The sequence below is a fragment of the Pteronotus mesoamericanus genome, unplaced genomic scaffold (assembly GCF_021234165.1).
Source record: "Pteronotus mesoamericanus isolate MK-2021 breed Mesoamerican mustached bat unplaced genomic scaffold, CSHL_Meso_final contig_68, whole genome shotgun sequence".
NCBI classification, from domain to species: Eukaryota; Metazoa; Chordata; class Mammalia; order Chiroptera; family Mormoopidae; genus Pteronotus; species Pteronotus mesoamericanus.
This window is the reverse complement of record NW_026555234.1, coordinates 10,852,758-10,872,823: the sequence shown is the minus strand read 5'-3', so window position 1 is coordinate 10,872,823 and position 20,066 is coordinate 10,852,758. Positions and strand designations below refer to the sequence as shown.

Below are 20,066 nucleotides of genomic sequence, written 5' to 3'. Positions count from 1 at the left end.
CATTTGCAAAGGCTCAAGGGCTCAACTCTGGCCTTTACACCGAGGGCCAGGCAAATGGGTTAGGTAAGTGCAGCCGACGGGCTGCGGCCCTGCGGGTGAGGACGAGCGGATTGGAGCCGGTCCTCTGCGCGGCAGGCGAGCCTCAGACCCCCGGGAGCGTAGAGGCCCGAGACTGGAGTCGAGGAGGGCTCGCCCGGGCTGCCCGTGTCCCGCGCCGCCGCGACCACCGGGCCCACGCACGACGGCGAAGGGAGCGCGCCGAGGGCGTTGGGGCAGAGCCGGGCGGCGGCCTCGGCGATCACAAAGAGAATGGCCTCCATGCTCCACTTCTCTGAACTCGAGAAGCGCCCTGCAAGGAGCGCGTGGGCCGTCAACACGGGCTCTGCGATTACTTCTTCATTAGAGACTCGCAGAGACAAGGAGGCGGGGATGTCTGCGGGCAGCGGAGCGCGGAGAGGGAAAGGAAGGGGAGCTGCTGCCACGTGAAGGGGCGCAGAAACTGCCAGAAAGGTGAACCGGGGCTCTAGGGCTCCGGAGGAAGAGCCGGAGGGGGCAGCCGAGGGCTGCGAGGTCGCTGAAGCAGGCAGACCGGAGTAGGCTGGGTCCGGTTGGAGAGGCAGCCCTAACTTCGCCTAACGACAGGACGCGGTCCTCCTCTGCAGTCAACGGCTCGGACAGGTCCCTAGGGACCCACAGCCGCCTGCTCCTCCCGGGGAGGTGTCGGGGGCGGGAAATAGCCTCGGGGTGTTGCGCGCGGCTCCCGCGGAGCTGCCGCCTTCCTGGGGCATCCTTCCCTCCGCGGCCTGTGAGAAGCGCCCCCGGGTGGACCCAGACGCCCCGTGACCCCTTCTCCGCTCCCTCCGGACCCAGAAGAGCGACACAAAGCCAGGGAGTGGAAATTTCTCCCTTGTGAGCCTCCCCGCCAGTCCTCCGCACCACCCGTGGCGACTAAAGTGGGGACCTGGCCCTGAAACTGACCCGCGAACCTTGGCAACGGCACGGTGACTTGCTGTACTGAGTCTGGGGAACAAAGTCGCGTCTTCCTTGCCGCGAGCATCCGCGATTGCTGTCCCCCACCATCTCCCCGCCTCCCCTGCCCCAGAAAACTCGACCGCCCCGGACTGCGTGTGGCGGGACAGAGCGGGAAGAAGGGACCAAGCGCAGCTGCCAGCGGGCCCGCCCCTCTTTGGGCAGCGGCCCCTCCTTGGGCAGCGCCCTCCTGTCCCTCACCCTCCCAGAGACTTCAACCCCAGGATGCGCGTGCAGAGGAGCTAGTGAGGGCAGCCCCAAGCACAGAGACTGGTGCTGCTAGGTCCCTCCAGTCTCCATGCACGACGCAGATGGGGGGTGGGGGTGGAGGAAGAGCCCATACTCACAGCCTCTCGGTGTTGCGGGGGATATTCCTGGGCACGCTGCGCAGCGCCAGCCCGTGACAGTCCACTGTGCTGCCCGAGCAGGAGCATTGCGCCGGACACGCTTGAGACGCCACCTCGTTCAGGATCGCCAGCATTAACCCCAGAGACAGGGACAGCGTCTGCCAGCCGACGCCGCGCATCTTTCCTTGCCGCCCCCTCGCTCGCCAGTGCCGGGGGTTTCTTTTCAGCACGTTGCTCGGCGCAAACTGCGCTGTGGCTGAGGCCCAGTGTCTGGTGCAGGGCTAGCAACCCAGAGGGTCCGGGTAGATGTGCACAAAATAATATGGAAGTAACAGTTATAATATTCAAGGTAGAAGAGCTGACACAGGTACACGCCTCCCACCTCCCCTCCACCCTCCTCGAGCAAGGCAGGCGCTCCTTGGGCAACTTTAGGTCCTGAAGATTAATCTGCCTGGCCAAGGTTGCAGGAAGACCCCAGAGCAGCCGACAGGAGATCACGCGTCGCAAAGATCAACTTGGCGGTAAAAAAAAAAAAAAAGCTGGAGCTTCCAATAGCAGCGAAAATGCAGGAGCCAGTTGCGCGGGGAAGGGGGCTGCTCGGATTCCACGACCCCCTCTGCAAATCCGATTCCGGCGGGGAGGGTAAGAGGCAGAAGAAGGGGTCTCAATAGGAATGGTGGCCTTGATTAAAGTGGGCTCTCGGAAGCTAGAAGGCGCAGGAGCCCCGTGGGCCGGGAGCCGAGCGCGCCGGGCGATTGGGCATGGCGCTCGGGGGCGCACGGGGCGGCGCGCAGCCCGGGGGGCGCAGGGAGGCGCTGCGCTGCGCCCAGCGTGGCTCACTCACGCGGCTTCCCCCCCGGCCTGTGGCTCCTCGGCAGCCCAGACCGGTCTTCGCCGTCTCCCGACAGCCCAGAGCGGTTTGCAAATACACATGCACTTCACTGAATGATGTCTCCACAATCCCGCCTCCCGCCTGGCGTCCTTGGCGACGCTCCGCACCGGGGCCTTCCCCGAGGTCAAGCAGAAAAGACAAAAGGGCAATGGGGCCGCCGCAGCCGGCAGTGATATCCACTAGTCAGGACCCTGGCAGAGGAAATCCAAGAGGCCAAGTTGAGGACCAGAGCTTCTGCAAGGACTGCAGGGAGCTGCTGGCAGGCCCGCCTGAAGGAGTGGAAAGGTCAAGGTGGAAGTGTCCTCTTCCTGGGTCCTGCCGGGGTGTCCTGGGGAGATGGCGAGGTGGCAGTTGGGCCAGTGGGACTCGTTACTCCGAAGAGAGCCCAGGAGGCAGCTAAATGGCAGTCCCGTGTGCGCGCGTGTCAGCCCCTCTCGTCTCCCGGATACGGCGCAGCTCCGCAGCAGACACCTGATGGCAAAGGTAGAAGAAACAAGAGCAGGCTCCCGGGCAGGCGCAGCCCCTCGCCCCCCCTCGACAGCCGCCCACAAGTGGGTCCTCCTTTTCAAAGTGCAGGAACTTTTCCCAGGCTTTGAATCCGGCCAGCCACGGCCACGGTGGGAGTCCTGCCGACGTCGCGACGCCGAGCTCCTGGCGCTGCACCTGACTCGGCGTCCGCAGTCCCGGGCAGCCTGTCTCCTTCTGGCCCCTTCACCTCTCCCGGCGGCTTCCGCTTCTCCTTCTCCAGGGAGGGAAGTGAAGGAGAGGAAAGGCGGCGACGGGAGCGGGGACTCGGTGGCTCTGCTGACTCCCGATCTCCTGGCAAGTCTCTAAACAATAGGACGGACGAGGCAGCCCTAGTCTCTTTCGGCTGCGGGAAGGTGGATTGCTGGTGTAACTGGAGTTGTTCACTTGGGCTGCCTGGCGCTTAGCGCAGCGGAACAAAAACCTGCCCCGCGCCCCTGGAGCCGGTTTTGGGCCCCCGGACGCTCCTCTTTCTGCTCAGCACTCCCGCGGTGCCCAGAAAGCTCGGCAGCTCCCGCCTGCGCCGCGGAGCCACGACGCTCCCATCCCTCGCCGCTGCCGCCGCCTTTTTTTAACCACCGTCTGCGGCAGCCACAGCCGCCGCCGCCACCAGCGCCGCCGCCGCCGCCGCCACCAGCTTGCGCGGTCCGCACGCTCCCCAAATAAATAACCCCAAGTCAGAAGTTAAGCCGGCGCCGGCCTTATATACCCACCCAAGCCCCCACCCCCTCAGCCCCGCCCCGCGCCGCCCGGCACCGCCCACTGACTGAGCGCTGGGAGCCCGCACCTCGCTGGGGAGAGGTGAGGCCCCGGCTGTCTGCGCCAGGCGGAGGCGGCGGCGGGTGGCGCGTTCCCGCGCGCCTCGGCTCGCGCCCTTGCTCCCACGCGCAGTAAAGTTTGCTGGAGGAACGAGGTTCCCCGACCCCAGTTCCAGGGCCCCCCAGAGGTGACCCAGGCTCGGAGACGGTGGTTCGCAGTAGGGGAAGGGGGAGAGGGCGGCTTTGAACGCGACTCCTAGACAGCCCTGCCAGTCAGAGCCTCTGCTGCAGCCTTTGCCTCGCGATCCTAAGGGGGCTGCTCAGTGTTCGCAGTGCAGCAAGAGAGAAAGAGATTATGATTTAAAATTTTTAAAAAATTCTACCGAAATAGATCTGCCCGCGCTCACAGACACACACATGTGTATTTTGGGGAGCTTAAAAGTTCAGAGTTTTTCCAAGTTGGAAACGGCGTTTTTCAACCTTCTAACCAGCCTTTCCATTTCCGAAACACCCCCTTCCGTTTAACCCTTTCCTTATAATCACAGACTTGACAACAACCTGCTCAGTTGATGTCTTGAATATTTAATACACTCACAAAACTCCAAGGGTGTGATTGAATACGTGTGTGAATTTACTCACTTAGGAGGGAAAAAATAAATTCCTAGCAACACACATTGTACCAGAAGGTTTGCTTTATTTCAGGGAAGTTAGGGATATTTTTTTCCTCACTATGTTTTGGAAGAGAATTTCCTTGTTTCTTTTTGTCCTTTTAGTGTGATGTGTGTCTGGCAACCGCTACCCCTCTGCAGCCCTCCATCCCCAACAAAACCACAGTCACTCTTGGTTTGAATTGACACATAAATTGGCTGACAACTTTGCATGAATTTAAATGCCTCACCTAGCCCTTCCTTGTCCCATTCCACCAGGGCTTTCACAGAAATGGGTGCAAACCCCTGGCCTAATGCCGGTCTTGCACTGTGATAATTATTTGTGTAACTATCTGTCACCTACTTGAAAGAAAGAGGATCTGTCCAATTCCTTTTTTATTTCTAGTATATATGCGGTACACATCGCAGGAACTCTGAAATTGACCGACTTCTTTAACACAATAATACCCTCATTTAGGAATTTCTCGAGTATCCCCATTAACTTTATTCCTACCTAAGTTTTTCAGAATGTCTTTTCATAATGGCTACCCCTACCTATGCCATTTTGCCTTCCCTTGAAAACTGGAAGGCCATTTTGAACACATTTCCAGACACAGGCTACTCATTAGGTCACTGAATTGGAACTCTTAGGATATTAATTTTAATGTCATAGGTTGACGCTGCTCTGTTCTTTTAAAGACTTCAAAACATTTAACACTTTTTAACTTATTTGCCCTCCTAGAGTTTTACCTTAAAGTTCTGTTATGTAACTTCCTTAAGAAAGTGGAAGTCGTGGTCAGATTTTCTTAAAAGGACAATTAGGTGAAGAACAAGTATCTGTCGTTGATGAAGAATTCTTCCAACCACCTCTGTGCCTTTCTACCCCCAATGAATTTTCCTTAGTCTGTAACAGTAAATTATGCGGTTGAAACACGTTTACCACTGCACTAATTTACCGATTTTACAATCATGATACTTCATCAGTAACAAGATATATTTATGTTCAACTTTATCTACCACATAGAATCATTGCTCTATATTTTAATTGTAAAAACATATCCTATATTTCATTCTTCATAACTAATGCTATTTGTATCATTGCACAATGCAAGTCACAGACATGAGTTCCAGTTTCAATTTTTTACTTTCCATTCTGCGGAAAACAGAGAAAAGAACTGGAAATAGCTTTGAGAGTGACAGGCCTACAGAAACATTTTTTAATTTGATGCAAATCTAAATAAGAAGGCATGTCCAATGAATTTCATTAAGGAAAAAAAAAGTAAGACTGCAACTAATCTATGAGAGACATGGCACATTAATGTCTTTGTGTCATCAGCTTTTCAGTTAACAAACAGGAAGTTGTACGAGTGACCAGATTTCTCATTTTTTACAAATAGTATTTGTATTATTTCATCAATATTATCAAGGTGTGTTTTCTGGAGACCTCACATTGCATCAGTACCATTAACTTCTAGGTCTTAATTCTACGTTGTTCCCAAAGGAGCCCTGAGACCCTCTCTGACTATTGCACCCATCACAAAGGAAACCTTTTGTGGTGCCTCTTGTCACCACGTGAGGTCTCTATAAATCCTGACCTGGATTAACCAGAAGTGGAATCCACTAGGGTCAAAATTCAAGTCTCCTATTACGTTGAGGGGGGAAAAAAATCAAGTTACTAAAATAATTTAGAAAGCAATTTAGGTACTTAAAAGCCCATATAGCTTCAAAAAAAAATAAAAAAGCAAACATTCTCTCAATTTGCATTTTCTTTGGAGAAAAAGAGTTTGTGAAATTGGGATATAGGGGGAGAAAGGAAAGAAGAGAATTGATTTTTAAAAAAGGTAAATAGTAAAAACAAAGGTAAATCATAGTAATAGCATTGATTACGTTCATGAAACTTACAGAACGATTCCATAACTACTTTTGTGCTACAATCTTTCATGGTTACAAAAAATATTCATGTTAATTATAATTTTTTTCACAAAGTCTCTATTGAAAATATAGATACGGAACCCTAAAATCATTGAAGATTAAGATTTAACTAAAATTTGTTTTATTCTTCCTAAGTGCCAAGCTGCTTGATAGGGTTAAAACCCAGAGTGTAATCCTAGATGGTTGCTGTTTCATTTGTTGTTCAGGTGAGGATGCTGGTCTTCAGCCAGGTCTGATTAAACGGCAGAGCTCAAACCGGAACCTGAGTCCTCTCACCTCAAATCTCAACTCGTTCTCCTACAATCCCCTCTGTCTATAGAACCTCTGAAACTCCCCGGGGTTAAGGAATCTCTGGTTGGTCAGAAACTGTCACCCTCAGACAAAAGCTGTTCACTTCTCTGCACACACTGTTTACGGTCCTCTAAAGGGAGCAGGAGGGGAAGGGTACCCATGACCAGGAGCACTCCAAGGATATTGAAACCCCACCAGCTTCTGCAGCTGGTTTAAATGTCGAGATGATTCTCTCCGTGACTGGTTCTCAGAGTGTGGCGCCTGGACCAGCAGCATCAGAAACACAAGGAACTGCAAGTTAGAAATGCAAATTTTCAGGCCCCACCTCAGACCCACATAATCAGAAGTTCTAGGGTTCTAACCAAGCCCTCCAAGTGGTCTTGATGCTCACTGAATTCTCAGAGCTACTTCTCTGGAGCTTCTCTGTGGTTGTGTCTGAGCCATCGAAGTACAGAGAATGGAGCTCCCAGTGAAGGATAGGTAGCACCTGCTGGACTGGCTGGCTTCAGCTTCTCCTTCCCAGGCATTAAACAATGCACGCTCTTGATAACCTCTAGGGGGCACCAAAATATTTTCATGCACAGCCCACAGAGGCAACGGAGAGCTTAGGCTCCTTTCCCAAAGCCATGGCCTTGAAAAGTGGAAAGAGCCTCCATCTCAGCAAGCTGCTCTAAAAACCATTTCTCAGCCAGTTAAAAAATTTATTATATTTTTTTTCAAGTTAAATGTTACCTATAAATGGGAACAACAATACTTACTTTTCATTATTATTGTGAAGATTAAGATGATATCTCTCAAATTCACAGTACAGTGTCTGGCATAAATCTATGTGCTCATTAAATAAAGGGCAATATCATTATTTTATCATGACTCCTATTAGTAATAAATGAACATTTCTAAAATACTTATTTTCAACGTGAGTATGGATTAGATATTTGAATGAACTATTACTATGACAAGCAGTTTCTTGTTCGGAGCCCTGGGAAACGCTGGCATGGGTGGGGCTGAGGCTATACTTTAAGAAGATCGAGCCCTGCCCAGACCTACAGTATTTCATGAACCAAAGAATGGAAATGGATAAGAGTGGTTTCATGATAATGATACCCCGTAATACTCTTTTGAAGGGGTGGAGTCTGTTTTCCACTGCCACAAAATAGCTTGTTGGAGGTTTAGTGAAATTAAAATGAGAAGTTTGAAACCTAGCTGTGCTGTTCAGTGGGAATTCTTGGGAAGCTGTGAAGATATATCACTTCGATTTTTCTGGCCTCTGTCTTTCTCATTTATGTAGTGTTGGGATTAGACCGGTTGAACCACAAATCCTTCCCAGTTCTCAGTAATAATATAACTAGTTATTCAGTAATGTCTGCATTTCAAACACTGGATGATCACTTATATGGCTAAGTTCTTTTAATTCTCACAACAATCCCCTGAGTTAGAGTTTATTTTTATCCCCCACTTACAGTTAAGAAAACTGGGACTCACAGGAATTTATTCAATTGGTCACGTTCATATAGCTAGTAAGTGGCAAAGTAGGAATCAGTATTTTCATATGACACCAAATCCTAGTTTATAAATATCATAATAAACTGTTTCTCAGGTTCTGTCATTTGAGTGCACTGTGCAATGACTCGTCCTATATCTAATCAAAAGTATATGACGGAGGTGAATGTGGGTGGAGTAAAGTGACATTTGAACATTAATATGTAAGAGTCTTGGGCAAGAACAAAAAAAGGTAAAAGAAATAGTTAATGCTCAATGATGCAGGTTAAAAAACTCATTAACATTTAAAAGCCCCAGGGAAAATACACAGTGAAAATGTTAATAGTTTTATGAGGTTAAAATAAATTTGCAAGAACTTAACCATTGAGGAAGAGGAAATATGGTTATAAATAGTTTTAAATTGCCTAATCTTTTTACTTACTAAGTCTAATAGTGTGCTTTCTGACTTTGCACAGGCGAAAAAGATCTTTCTGTGTCATTTCAGAGGGAAAAGACAGGAACCTCTCAAACCTTCTGCAGGCTCCTTCTGCTATTTTCAAAAAGGTTGACCTTTCTCCTACAGGGTCACAATATCCTGCTAAAATTACAAAGAAATTTGCTGTAGTCTAACATAAACTCAAAATAAACATTTGTAAATCCCAAAGCTAAATATTATATATTTTAGATACAGATCAAATCTGATAAACAGAGACAGTTCATAACCACCATTGAAAAATATACTCAAAGTAAACGCCTGCCTGATGGTCAAAAGCCATTTTCTCATACAAAGCATCACATTAGTGTCTCAGCCCAAGAGAGGGCAAGCGTTTTCTGTAAAGGGCCAGAGAGTAAGTGTTTAGGCTTTACACGCCAATATTCAAAGTCAAGGATGTTATGAGGACGCTTAATATAATAAATAAAGAAAACACATTTCCACAAACATTCTTACTGATGTAATTAAAAAATATAACAACTGACTACAATTTATTATAGTACAGATCTACTAATGAGAATTATGGAATCCTTTCCGAAGGGGTAACAATTCGTTTAATTGGGGTCCAAGGTAAGTTTCCTATCGTCAAATCAATTGTGAAGTTTAATATGCAAAAACCATTTTTAGTTCACAGATAATGCACACGCATACGTGGGAATCCCAGTTTGGCCTTCGTCCAAAGAGGTGGTTATTCAACATATGCGGTCATAGCCTCCTAAAGGGTTATGCGAAAATTCCAAGGGATGTTGTAAAAGAAGAGCTCTGACCTCCATAGTGACTGCTCTGGGCAAGAAGTGAATGTCTTCCTCAGAGCTATCTACCATTCTATTTCTTTAACTCTGAAATGCGCTTCTGAAAAAGCATACAGAGAAAATTTAAATTCACTTCATTTTAACATAAAACAAGTTAGTGCAGGATATGCTGCATATCTATGTCTTGGATGTGCTTTCTATAGAACCAGATGGTCCTCACATAATATAAAATGAAGATAAGTAATATTTATTAAATATTTAATAGATGCAGGTCTTATTCCAAGTGTTTTGCATTATTTTCTCATTTAATCCTCCCTGAAAATGGTATTATCTTACACATAATGAAGTTGAGGGACACAAGTTTGAACAACTTGCCTACATTAACTCAGGTATGGAAAATGAAGCCAGGGAAGGTTAACTAACCTGTCCAGCTCATCATGCCAGGAAGGGCTAGAGCCAAGATCTTAATCCAACCAGGCTTGGTCCAAAGAACTAGGTCTCTCACTAATATATGAAGCAAAGGAAATTTATAATAATTATGTTAAAACTACGTATATGAACTTACATAAACTATAAAATAATGTATTAATGCTCCTATTTGCATTATGGTTATTATTTTTAATTGAGGGTGCAAAAAACAACATTAAAACATTCAGTAGAGACTCACTGAGGTGAATATAATCTAACTTGAACTAACCCTTTTTATTCCCTTTCCATATTAATAGGATCATTTTATTTCTTTGTCATGTCTTAAGATATACTCTCCTTAGTTACATAAGACAAAAGGAATAATTGCCCACCAAAACATCATAGGAATTCTACAACATACAAGACATGAATAAAAAGCAAGTCTATGTAAATTTAGGGGAAAAAACATTATGTAAAGAAGACTCTATAAGTATAAACAAAGAAATCTAACTTCTGAATAAGTACAACATCTGAAAACCTAGAAATATTACTTTATGTCTAGCTAACTAGTGGCATCTTGTTTTATGAGAAATATCAACACCTAAAACTGCGTTCTTCATTGTGATCATAACATAAGTGAAAACATTCCCATGAATGATTTCTTAAGCTATGTAGTAAAAAAATAATATGTGCATTCTAATGCCCCTCAAAAAGTATATCAAAATAAAGTAACTTCCTAAAACTTATTCACTCATTCCAAATTGCTTTATTTTGTGATGAAAGTAGATGCAGTAGCTGTAAATCTATGCAGGGTTACAGTCACAACTCTTTGTGAGTGTGTGTGTGCGCACACATCTGTGCATGCGTGTGTGTCACCTGTGTGTTCCTCTTCTTTGGTGTCTTAGCCAGGATCTTATTAGTGTAATTGTCTTCGATAACCTATCATATGTGGAAAATAAGGGATAGTATATTATTCAACCTCAAAGAAGTTGTGTAGTTTAAATAATTTATTATACAGAGCACTTGGAGACTTCCAGTTCTGGAACAAGATGCTATAAGCTCACATATCGCTGCTCCTCACTAAATGCCCAGGAAAGAACGTAACAGACGATGGTGAAAGGACTCCAAGAGCTGGGAAGAAGAGTGTGGACCATCAGTGGAGCTCAGGGCTCGAGGAATGGCAATGCTGTGGTTTCCTGGGTTTACTTTCTGTCTCACACAGTTGCGGGAAAGGGTAAGCTGAAGAGAGGCCTACTGGAGAGCCCTAAGACCAGCCCCATACCTAGGGCCACAGTTGGCTGATATCCACCTGCAGAGCATCTTTTAAGCCCCCATGGACCCACCTATCCACTGTTGCACAATCACTGAGACACTGTCAGGCAGGGTGATCCACTCCCGGGCAACATCACTGGAGCCCAGATCTCCCTGCCTTCCACTTAGTGGCATAAGATACACACACTCAGGATCTTCTGGCTTTGCCCCGCCCACTGGCAGCAGATGGCCCAGGCTACTACTTCTGCTTCCCCAGGCAGCACCGGCAGGAACTGAGCAGGAGCCCCGGCAGCATCAAGAGAGTGAAACAGGCCAGGATTGCACTGCAAAGGCTGGGGAAGCTTCACTGTCACGGCAACTACAGCCCACAGAAGTAGGCCAGAACCTACATGCTAAATCTAAACACGGTGACTACAAGCTGAAATAGAAGATATAAACAGCCCCGAGAGTCTCCTAGTGTAATGAACACAATTTCCAGGATACATTAGGCAAAGCACTCATTATGCCAAGAACCAGGAAAAACCACAACCTGAAGGAGAAAAGACAATCAAATGAAACCATTCAGAAGGTTTTGGGGATATCAAGACCCTCTCAGCTAGAACACTGGGCGAATTTGTCTGGCCAGCAGACCTACCCTAACAGAACAGCTAAAGGATGTTCTCTAAGACAGAAGGAAATGGTAAGAGAAAGAATCTAGGAACATCCAGAAGGAAGTAAAAGCAATGGACAAAGTAAAATTACAGGTAAAGTCCATATGTTTTACTCTTATTATTTCTGAATCATGTTTGATGGTTTTAGCAAAATTATAACACTGTGATATGTGATTCTCAATGTATGTACAGGAAATAATGAAGATGATTATGAACAGTTGAAAGCATTATCATTTCCACATTAAAGGAATATTTGATTTAGTTCAGACGAAAATGAATATTGGATCCTATTAAGTGCTTGATACTGATCTAGATGTCCAAGAAATGAGGATAAAAAAGGCATACATCTTCCTGTTGGGGAGCTTTTTGACTAGTATAGTAGTCAATATAAAAATTAGGCAATATAAAAATAAGATATTACAAATCACCCCCATGCGTGTGATGAGAAAAATATGTATAGCTCTGTGACAGAAACTAGAAGGATAATATTATTTCGTGACACCAGGGAAGACCTAAGGAAGATAGAACTATAGGTAGGGTTTGAAGGCTTGAAAGGAATTTTCTTGGTGCACAATTTGAATTATTACAGATCCAAACAACATAAAACCATGACCCAAATGCCTTAGCCCATAAGAAAATATATTATCTCACATATTAATAAACCCAGAGGCAGAATGGCCCTGGAGTTGGTAGATCAGGTATTGTATGTACATGTAAATAAAATTCTGAAAGACTCTTACAGACAACTCATAATAACAATGTTTATTTCTCACTCATGCTCCCTGTTCATTCTTGGTCACTTGTGTTCCATTTCATGTCAACTGCACTGCTTTTGCACATCATCCTCACCCCAGGAGCCAGAGCCACTGAGCATCCTGCCTCTAAACATTTGTGATCATCATAGTGGAGCGAAAGAGAACATAGAGATCCACCCTCTGGCTCTTGAACATGACATCATGTGGCAAACATGACTTCTCATATCACATTGGCCACATGAAATCACATCTGACTACCTATCTATCTGAAGAGATTTATTATAAGGAATTGGACGACACGTTTATGGAGGTGAGGTGACAGGTCTCAAGATCTGCAGTTGGCAAGCTAGAAACCCAGGAGAGCTGATGGTGTTCCAACGTGAAGGTCAGCCGACTTGAGATCAAGAAACAGCAGATGTTTCAGTTCAAGTCTGAAGGCAGGAAAAAAAAAGTTCCAGCCTAAAGCAGAAAGGCAGGAGGAATTGCCACCTGTTCAGGAGAGGGTCAGTCTTTACTCTACTCAGATTTGAAACTGATCGGATGAGGCCTATCCACATTAGGGAAGACAATCTGCTTTATTCAGTCTATCAATTTAAATATTAAACTTATCCAAAATCACTCTAACAGGAACACTCAGAATAATGTTTGACTAAATATCTGAACACTGCATGCTCTTGTCAAATTGACACATGAAATTAGCTACCCCATTCCCTAAAGTATTTATACTTAATTGACTCAGGCTGTGCTGGGCATCAGAATTTTTTAAGCTCTCACATGACCTACTATGCAGGCAATGTTAGGAACCACTATACAAGAGGGCAGTCACACTTGTAACGATTGGCAGGCCGTGGAGACTAATGTTGGCGTTTTTTATGGGAAGTAAACAGGGTCTTTATTTTCTCCTCAACTCTTTGACCATCTCACTATCAGTACTTGCTAGTATAATACTCAGTACAGGGAGAGAAAAGAAAAACTCTATGTCTTCCTCCCATTTGGAGTCCATGGATAAATAGAGAAATAGGTCAGGGGAAAAATCTACAAATCAACACACCATTATTAACAAAAGGAGCCACATGCAATAATATCATATATATGATATATATATATATACTTCTGATACATACATATAATGTTTTGATATTTATAGCTTTTGCCTAATCAAGATCTTTTTATTAATTTGTAATGACAATATTTCAGGCAATTATCTGCTTGATATCCCTATAAACATAATCTAATATTACTAAAATTTACACAGATAAGAGATATGACCATACAGATACTTTACCTTCCATCAACTGTTACATAAAGATATTTATCTTTATCTATGGCTGTAGATTAAAACTTATTAATCCCATCTGCTCAGGTAAGAAAGTGAAGTACTCATAGTATGTAAAAACCTTTAAAAAACTCTCTTTTAATCACATGTTAGATGGATTCATAAATTGAAACCTGCTTAATTGGCAATTAAAAGCTGTAGGACAATTGTTGTCTCTCTGTATTTAAGTTCCAACTGTTTCAAGAAAGCAACGAGAAGATTGAGAGAAACTGCCAAGTATCCTGGGGAGAGATGGGAAGTAAAAAAACACATTAGCTTCCATTATTCTAAAGTCATTGTGCCACTGGTTGTAACTGTAAATGCTGTAAATGGAATAAAATACCTCACTTTTAAAAGTTAACCTGCTCTTCACAAGGAAAAGCCTCACACTTTTCTGGATTTGAACTTCATCATAGGACCAACAAATTTTAAAAATAAACTTGATTTCAAAAATAATTCTTGATTCATAGTATTTCCTCAGCAGTCCACCCATTAAATGTTTAACCATTTAATTTGGAAAATGCCCCATTTTTATTAAAGGAGCAATGTGTTTAACGTCACTATAACCATCAGGAAAGTCAACATTATAAGGTAATGTAGCAAACAATTCCCATCCTTTTATCGCTCATAACAACAGAAGTTATTTCTCACTCATCTTCCTGGGTGTTGGTGGCGGCCTGTGAGCTTCACTTCAAGGCTACTCTCTCTGAACTAAGGCTGATGGAGCAGCTACTAACTCAGAGGTCGCCGGACATCAGTGGGTCTTGCACCACCGTGAGAAGATCCATTCTGGAAGCGACATCTAACTCCCATCATAGCCCACTGGCCAGATCCGATCAGATAACTTACTCAACAAGTGAGAAAGAATGTAGAATGCTGCACATGCCCAGGAGGCCGAGAGCTGAAGACATCTGATGAACACCAGTATGAACTGTGACTTGCTGTCCTTCACGTTACCAGACATTGAACTCAGTCTGCCTCTCCCAGGCAAAATATACTCGACCTTTACTCAAAGAAGTCAGTCCAAAGGTCCCATTTACCATGGCATCAAGGTCAAAGCCTAGGCTTTCTAAATACAATGCAGTAGACTCCACATCATCTCTAAGGCTGATTTCTCTTGTTGTGGACACTCACAAACTCAAAAGTTACTTTTCCACACTCTCTACGCAGTAGCAGAACAGAGGCAGGGTAACTGCACTAAACACTCCCATTTGTGGGTGGGAAGAAGAAAAGCTGCTATGTGGCAGAGGCTTGCCTGATCTACAACAGTCCTGAAATCCCATTAAGCAGAGGTGGTGAGGATCCCCCTCGGGAGGTGAGAATGGGATGGAATTGTTCCTTAATTAGACCTTGATTTTGCTGCCTGGCAGGGGAGCCTCAAGCCCATCACGTTTCTTCATGATCTTTGGTGCTGCCCCATTTGCCATCAACAGTGGGCATTGCATAAGAATATCTTCCTCATGGGTTGCATAGCTTTTGCACTCTGCAGCATGTCTACTAAAGGGAGGTGCGGGGGAGCGGGGACCAAGGGTCATTTTAAACCTTTAAGAGTCTCAGACATATATAATTTGGGCTTATGTTTTCTCTGGTTGTACAATTTTCTTACTGATGTTCTAGGGTTTTGAATCTATATCAACATCTGGTCATAGCTGCCTACACTTTCTTTTCTAGACAGACTTGCAAAACCAGCATTGCAGGCCTGTTTTGCTATGAACTCCCCTCTCAGTACTGCCTTTGCTCTGTCCTATAGGTTTTGGGTTGTTGGGTGTTCATTTTCATTTGTTTCCTGATACTTTTTGATTTCTTCCTCAATCTCATTGTTGACTCCCTATGTTCACAGCAGCATTATTTTCAATAGGTAGGTACTAGAAGCAGCCTAAGTGCCCATCAGTAAATGAATGAATCAAAAAACTGTGGTACCTTTACACAATGGAATACTATGCAGCAGAAAGAAAGAAGGAACTCCTACCTTTTGCAACAGCATCGATGGAATGGGAAAATATAATGTTGAGTGAAATAAGCCAGTCAGTGAAAGACAAATACCATATGATCTCACTTATAAGAGGAATCTAATGAACAAAATAAACTAATGAACAAAATAGAACCACAGGCTGACATGGAAACATGGAACAGACTGATAGTGACCCAGAGGAAGGAGGGTGGGGGGATAATGGTGGAAAGAAGGGGAAGGGACTAGACAAAAAATATGTCTGAATGACCCACAGACATGGACAACAGTGTGGGAATGGACTGTGAGAGCAGGGGGCGGGGTGGGCAGAGGAGGGCAAGAGAGGAAAAATTTGGACAACTGTAACAGAATAACAATAAAAAATGATTTAAAAAAACAGCACTGCAGAGGATGAAGGAAAGACTAACACCAGAAGTCTCACTGGTTGTTCAGCTCCTGCTAGGAGACAGGCCAGTGTCGAAATCCTACTCGCTGTGTGACCGAGACACCAGATAACATCTAAGAAGTCCATTGTCCAGTACTTTTTAATGAGCGATAGCTTCATAAAACACATCTCTCCAGAAGCCTTGTTACTATGTCATGAAAAAAGCAATCTTGATATGAGAGTAATGCCACTCTTAAAGAGTTGTTCATTAAAAGCACATTTCAATGCATCTTAAGTAAAACATGTTACTTTAGTGTACCTTTAAAATATTCAACTAGGGGAAAGTAACTAGAAGAGGTCTTAAAAATGTGTTTATAGAAGCATTTGGAGAAGGTAAACAGATGCTGTTTCCGTGACTACATGCTTAGTGGACTGCTGGTTAAACTATTTGCAATGTTTAGGTAGTTCTCAACCTCTAAACTGATAAAATTTCTAACTAAACCAGTATCTCTTGCTCAAGGAATGATTCAATAATTTATTCAATAATTTATTGAAGATATCTATGGATCTGCATAGATTAGAACACTGCTAGAGAGCATAGGGTTGCTCGAGACAATTCATACCTACCTCCGATGGCATTCACTCCACCGATGCCACCAAAGATGTCCCTTATCACTTCTGGCAGAGGGCAGCATCTTAACAGCCTTCTCCTGGAACAATGCACTTCACAGTGTTCCATCTGCATTTCATGTTTATAAACTACAAGGGAAAGGCAGTAATCTGCATCACCCACTTTTGGAAAGGACTAAAAGACATTGATAATACAACTCAATTAATGACTATTTGTGTTTGGATTTAGAGTTCATGCAGTTGGAGAAACATATTCAGGAACAGATGCGAATATGGGCCCTCAACCCTACTGTTTTAGGTCATGTGTTTTGAAGGCAATAGTGGAAGTACTAATGAAGTTCTAAGTAACCAGAGATGATACAGTAAAATTTAGTAATCCACGTATGTGTGGATTACTTATGTGTTTACTATACTTGAAAAACCAAAGTCTTAAATTAGATCTAATACTCTCTCCGAGAGAAAGCAGATAATTGCTTTAAAAGCCTCAGAAATGGGTTCAGAGTGGCCTTGAAAGGGTTCTTTTTGTCCTATGGGGCCCAAGGGATGCTTACTGCTGGCTACTTTCCGATATGTCTATCATGACTCTTCTCAACTTTTTTTTAAAAATGATTGCAGCATTCAAAGTAGGATTTTAATAGGTTCCTGTTGCTGCTGTAACAAATCACCACAAACTTGGTCACTTAATAAAACCACACAATTTATTATCTTGTTGGTCTACGGGCCGGAAGTCCTAAAACAAGTTGTAGATGGGGCCGCATTCCTTGGATGATGTAGGGGATGCTACCCTTGACATTTCCAGTTTCTAGAGGACACCTGCATTCATTGGCTTACGGTTTCTTCCTCCATATTCAAAACTAGCAGTGTAACATCTTTAAATCTCTCTGACTTCTTCTATTGTCAAACTTCGTTCTCAGACTCAAACTCTCCTACCTCCCTTCTCCCCTTATAAGGACTTTTAAGGTTATACTGGACACACAAAATAATCCAGGATAATAGCCTTATATCAAGATTCTTAATAAAATCACATTTGCAAATTCCATTTTGACATGTAAGGTAACTTAGTCACAGGTTCTGATGACTAGGACATGGAAATTTTGTGGGGACATTATTCTGTCTAGCATAAGGACCAAGACTCCAAGGGCCATAAAACCTCATTTCATTCCAATTGTTAACTTAAAAATTATAGATATAGATATATGGAGAGGAAATAACGAAGGTTGCAGAAACCTGTTCCTAGCAACAAACAGCTCATTATTTACTTAATAAAAATAATTGAAATTATGTACATGATTTCTCTGGTACTAAAAATATGCTATATATTTTAAAATTGCCCAGTGTTTTTATTACAACTTATTTCGATAATAAATTGTAAGATTTTTGGAATAGTATTCAGTGTGAGGTAGCATATCACCAAGAAAAAGTCATTACAAGGAACTGATGTGAGGTTACATATACATCTGGACTAGAAACATGAATGATTTATATTTAAGTTTCAGTACATACAACTCTTACAGTTTCGTTTTCAGAAAGAATACTCTCCAAACATATAGAATTGGTTGCACATTTACAACAAAAATGCTACTGATAAATCCAAAATGATAGAATTTTTGTAAGAAAAGCAGCAGAGGGAGACCACCACCCAATCAGGTACCACTATGATGCACTGATAACAAAGCACTTTTCCTGAATTTTTCAGAACTATTCTGACTCTTTGTGTGTATATGCGGCACAAGCTCAGAAACTTTGTCAAGTATTTCTTGGAAGCCAGACTTTCTAGTATAAAATTACTTTAAAGTATCTCAGAAAGCTCTTTGAAATGAGCTAATTTGAATTATAAGGCTACAAAATACATAGACACTCAATAGCTCACTCAGTATTAGGCTACTAAAAAGTAGCCCTTAGATGTATGAAAATATAGAATGTGGGCCATTTACACACCAAATCGTGGAAATTATTTCTTTTTGAGAACAGGTTCAACCCACCATGAGGATTCTTGTGTTTTCCAATGTCATTGTTTTAAGAATCAGTACTTTAGCTAGCACATTTGTCTACTGTTCCATCACACATTTGCCTAATTCCTTTTCATCCAGAAGAAATCAGCTCAGGCATCATTACGTTTTTACTTCTTAAAATCCCAGAGCGCCCAATTCAGTGACCTCTCTGGATGCCACGTGAGTTTGTTCGGGGCAGAGGAGCTTGTGTTCTCTATCTCAGCATCTCTCACCGTATCAGTTCACAGCAAAAGTTTAACAAACGTATAAAGAAGGAAAGGCATTAAGGAGGGATTAGAATAACATCAATAGTTAACATTCATAGGCTATTTACTACATGCCATGTACTCTTCCAATTGCTTTACATATGTTTTCTAACAGAAATAGAAAAGTTGTTTATCTTTTTAACAATATAATGAGCTGAGTTCTATTTTTAAAGCAAGGAAACTGAAGCACAGAGAGATTGTTTAAGGCCATTTAGAGGTAGAAGAAAAAGACAACAAAAAATTTCCGAAATGGAGGCAGAAAAAGAGGAAGGGAAATGGAGAATCCAGCACTAAGTTCACCCCATGGGAACCTACAATGCTTTATCCATTTGGTTCTAGGAGCTTTTTACGGTTCTTCCCCTTTCTCGTGTTCTCATCTTTCTCAGTCGCTACAATATTTTGCTGTGTATAATGCACACTTTTTTGCCCTAATTTTTGAGGGAAAAATAAGGGTGCTTGTTGTATGTGGGTGGCACTAAAACATGGGTGCACATTATACACGGTAAAATACGGAACTTTAAGTTCAGGGCCGTCACTTCAGTCACTTACTCATAACTTTCTCATTGTGTCCTACATACTTAGCAAGGTCCAAAGTTGACTAAATCCAATTCTTTGCCTACTTTATATCTAGAGAAAACTGCACATGCTAGGAAAAAAACACCTGTGTTTCCTGGGACATCACTTTAAATTCATGACCAATGCTCTCAAGTGACCCTTCTTTATGCCCTTTACTCTGCTTAGTCTCTTGTGGTCCGGGTGACTATTTCACAGATTCTATTCTCTCTTCGTTCCTGGCAATTACCCATCCCCCAACCCATTTCTCACTCCAAGATGATGTTCCCATTACATTGAAAAAATAAAAACAATCACTGAGAACTGCACACAACCCTGGAACCACATCTACCCAACTTCCGGCTCTATCCATAGAATCTGTCTTCCTCGTTTGCGCTACAGAAGAACTACTTTTAAGTAAGGCTAATTCCTCCACTTCTGCGCCGGGTGCCACCCCTTGGCACCTACTCAAGAACACAGCCTCAGCAACTCTCCTCTCTTTCCAGCACTATCACTTTATTCCCTCGTAACTGGAGTATTGCCACCAGCCCACAACCATGTTGTAATGTCTCTCCTCTAAACAAATACAAATAAACTAAAAGAAAAAAAGAAAAAACCCCGTTTGACCTCATATCACTGTCTAGCTGTTCCCCTTTACAGCAAAACTCTTGAAAATTTAGTCTACACTCTCTGTCTTCAGTTCCTCTCCTCCTATTTTCTCCAAAACACAGTACAATTAGGCTTTTTTC

General features: G+C 43.6%; 1 protein-coding gene across 2 annotated transcripts in view; it reads right to left on the bottom strand.

The window, feature by feature from the left end:
* The window catches only part of SLIT2 (slit guidance ligand 2), a 318,355-nt gene extending 315,360 nt beyond the window's left edge, over positions 1-2,995 (bottom strand). For both annotated transcript variants that reach the window (XM_054581986.1, XM_054581987.1), the window contains exon 1: positions 1,377-2,995. In XM_054581986.1, coding sequence (XP_054437961.1) covers positions 1,377-1,555 — 179 coding nt within the window. In that variant the 5' untranslated portion in view covers positions 1,556-2,995. The remainder of the gene's footprint in view (positions 1-1,376) is intronic.
* Between the last annotated feature and the right edge of the window lie 17,071 nt (positions 2,996-20,066).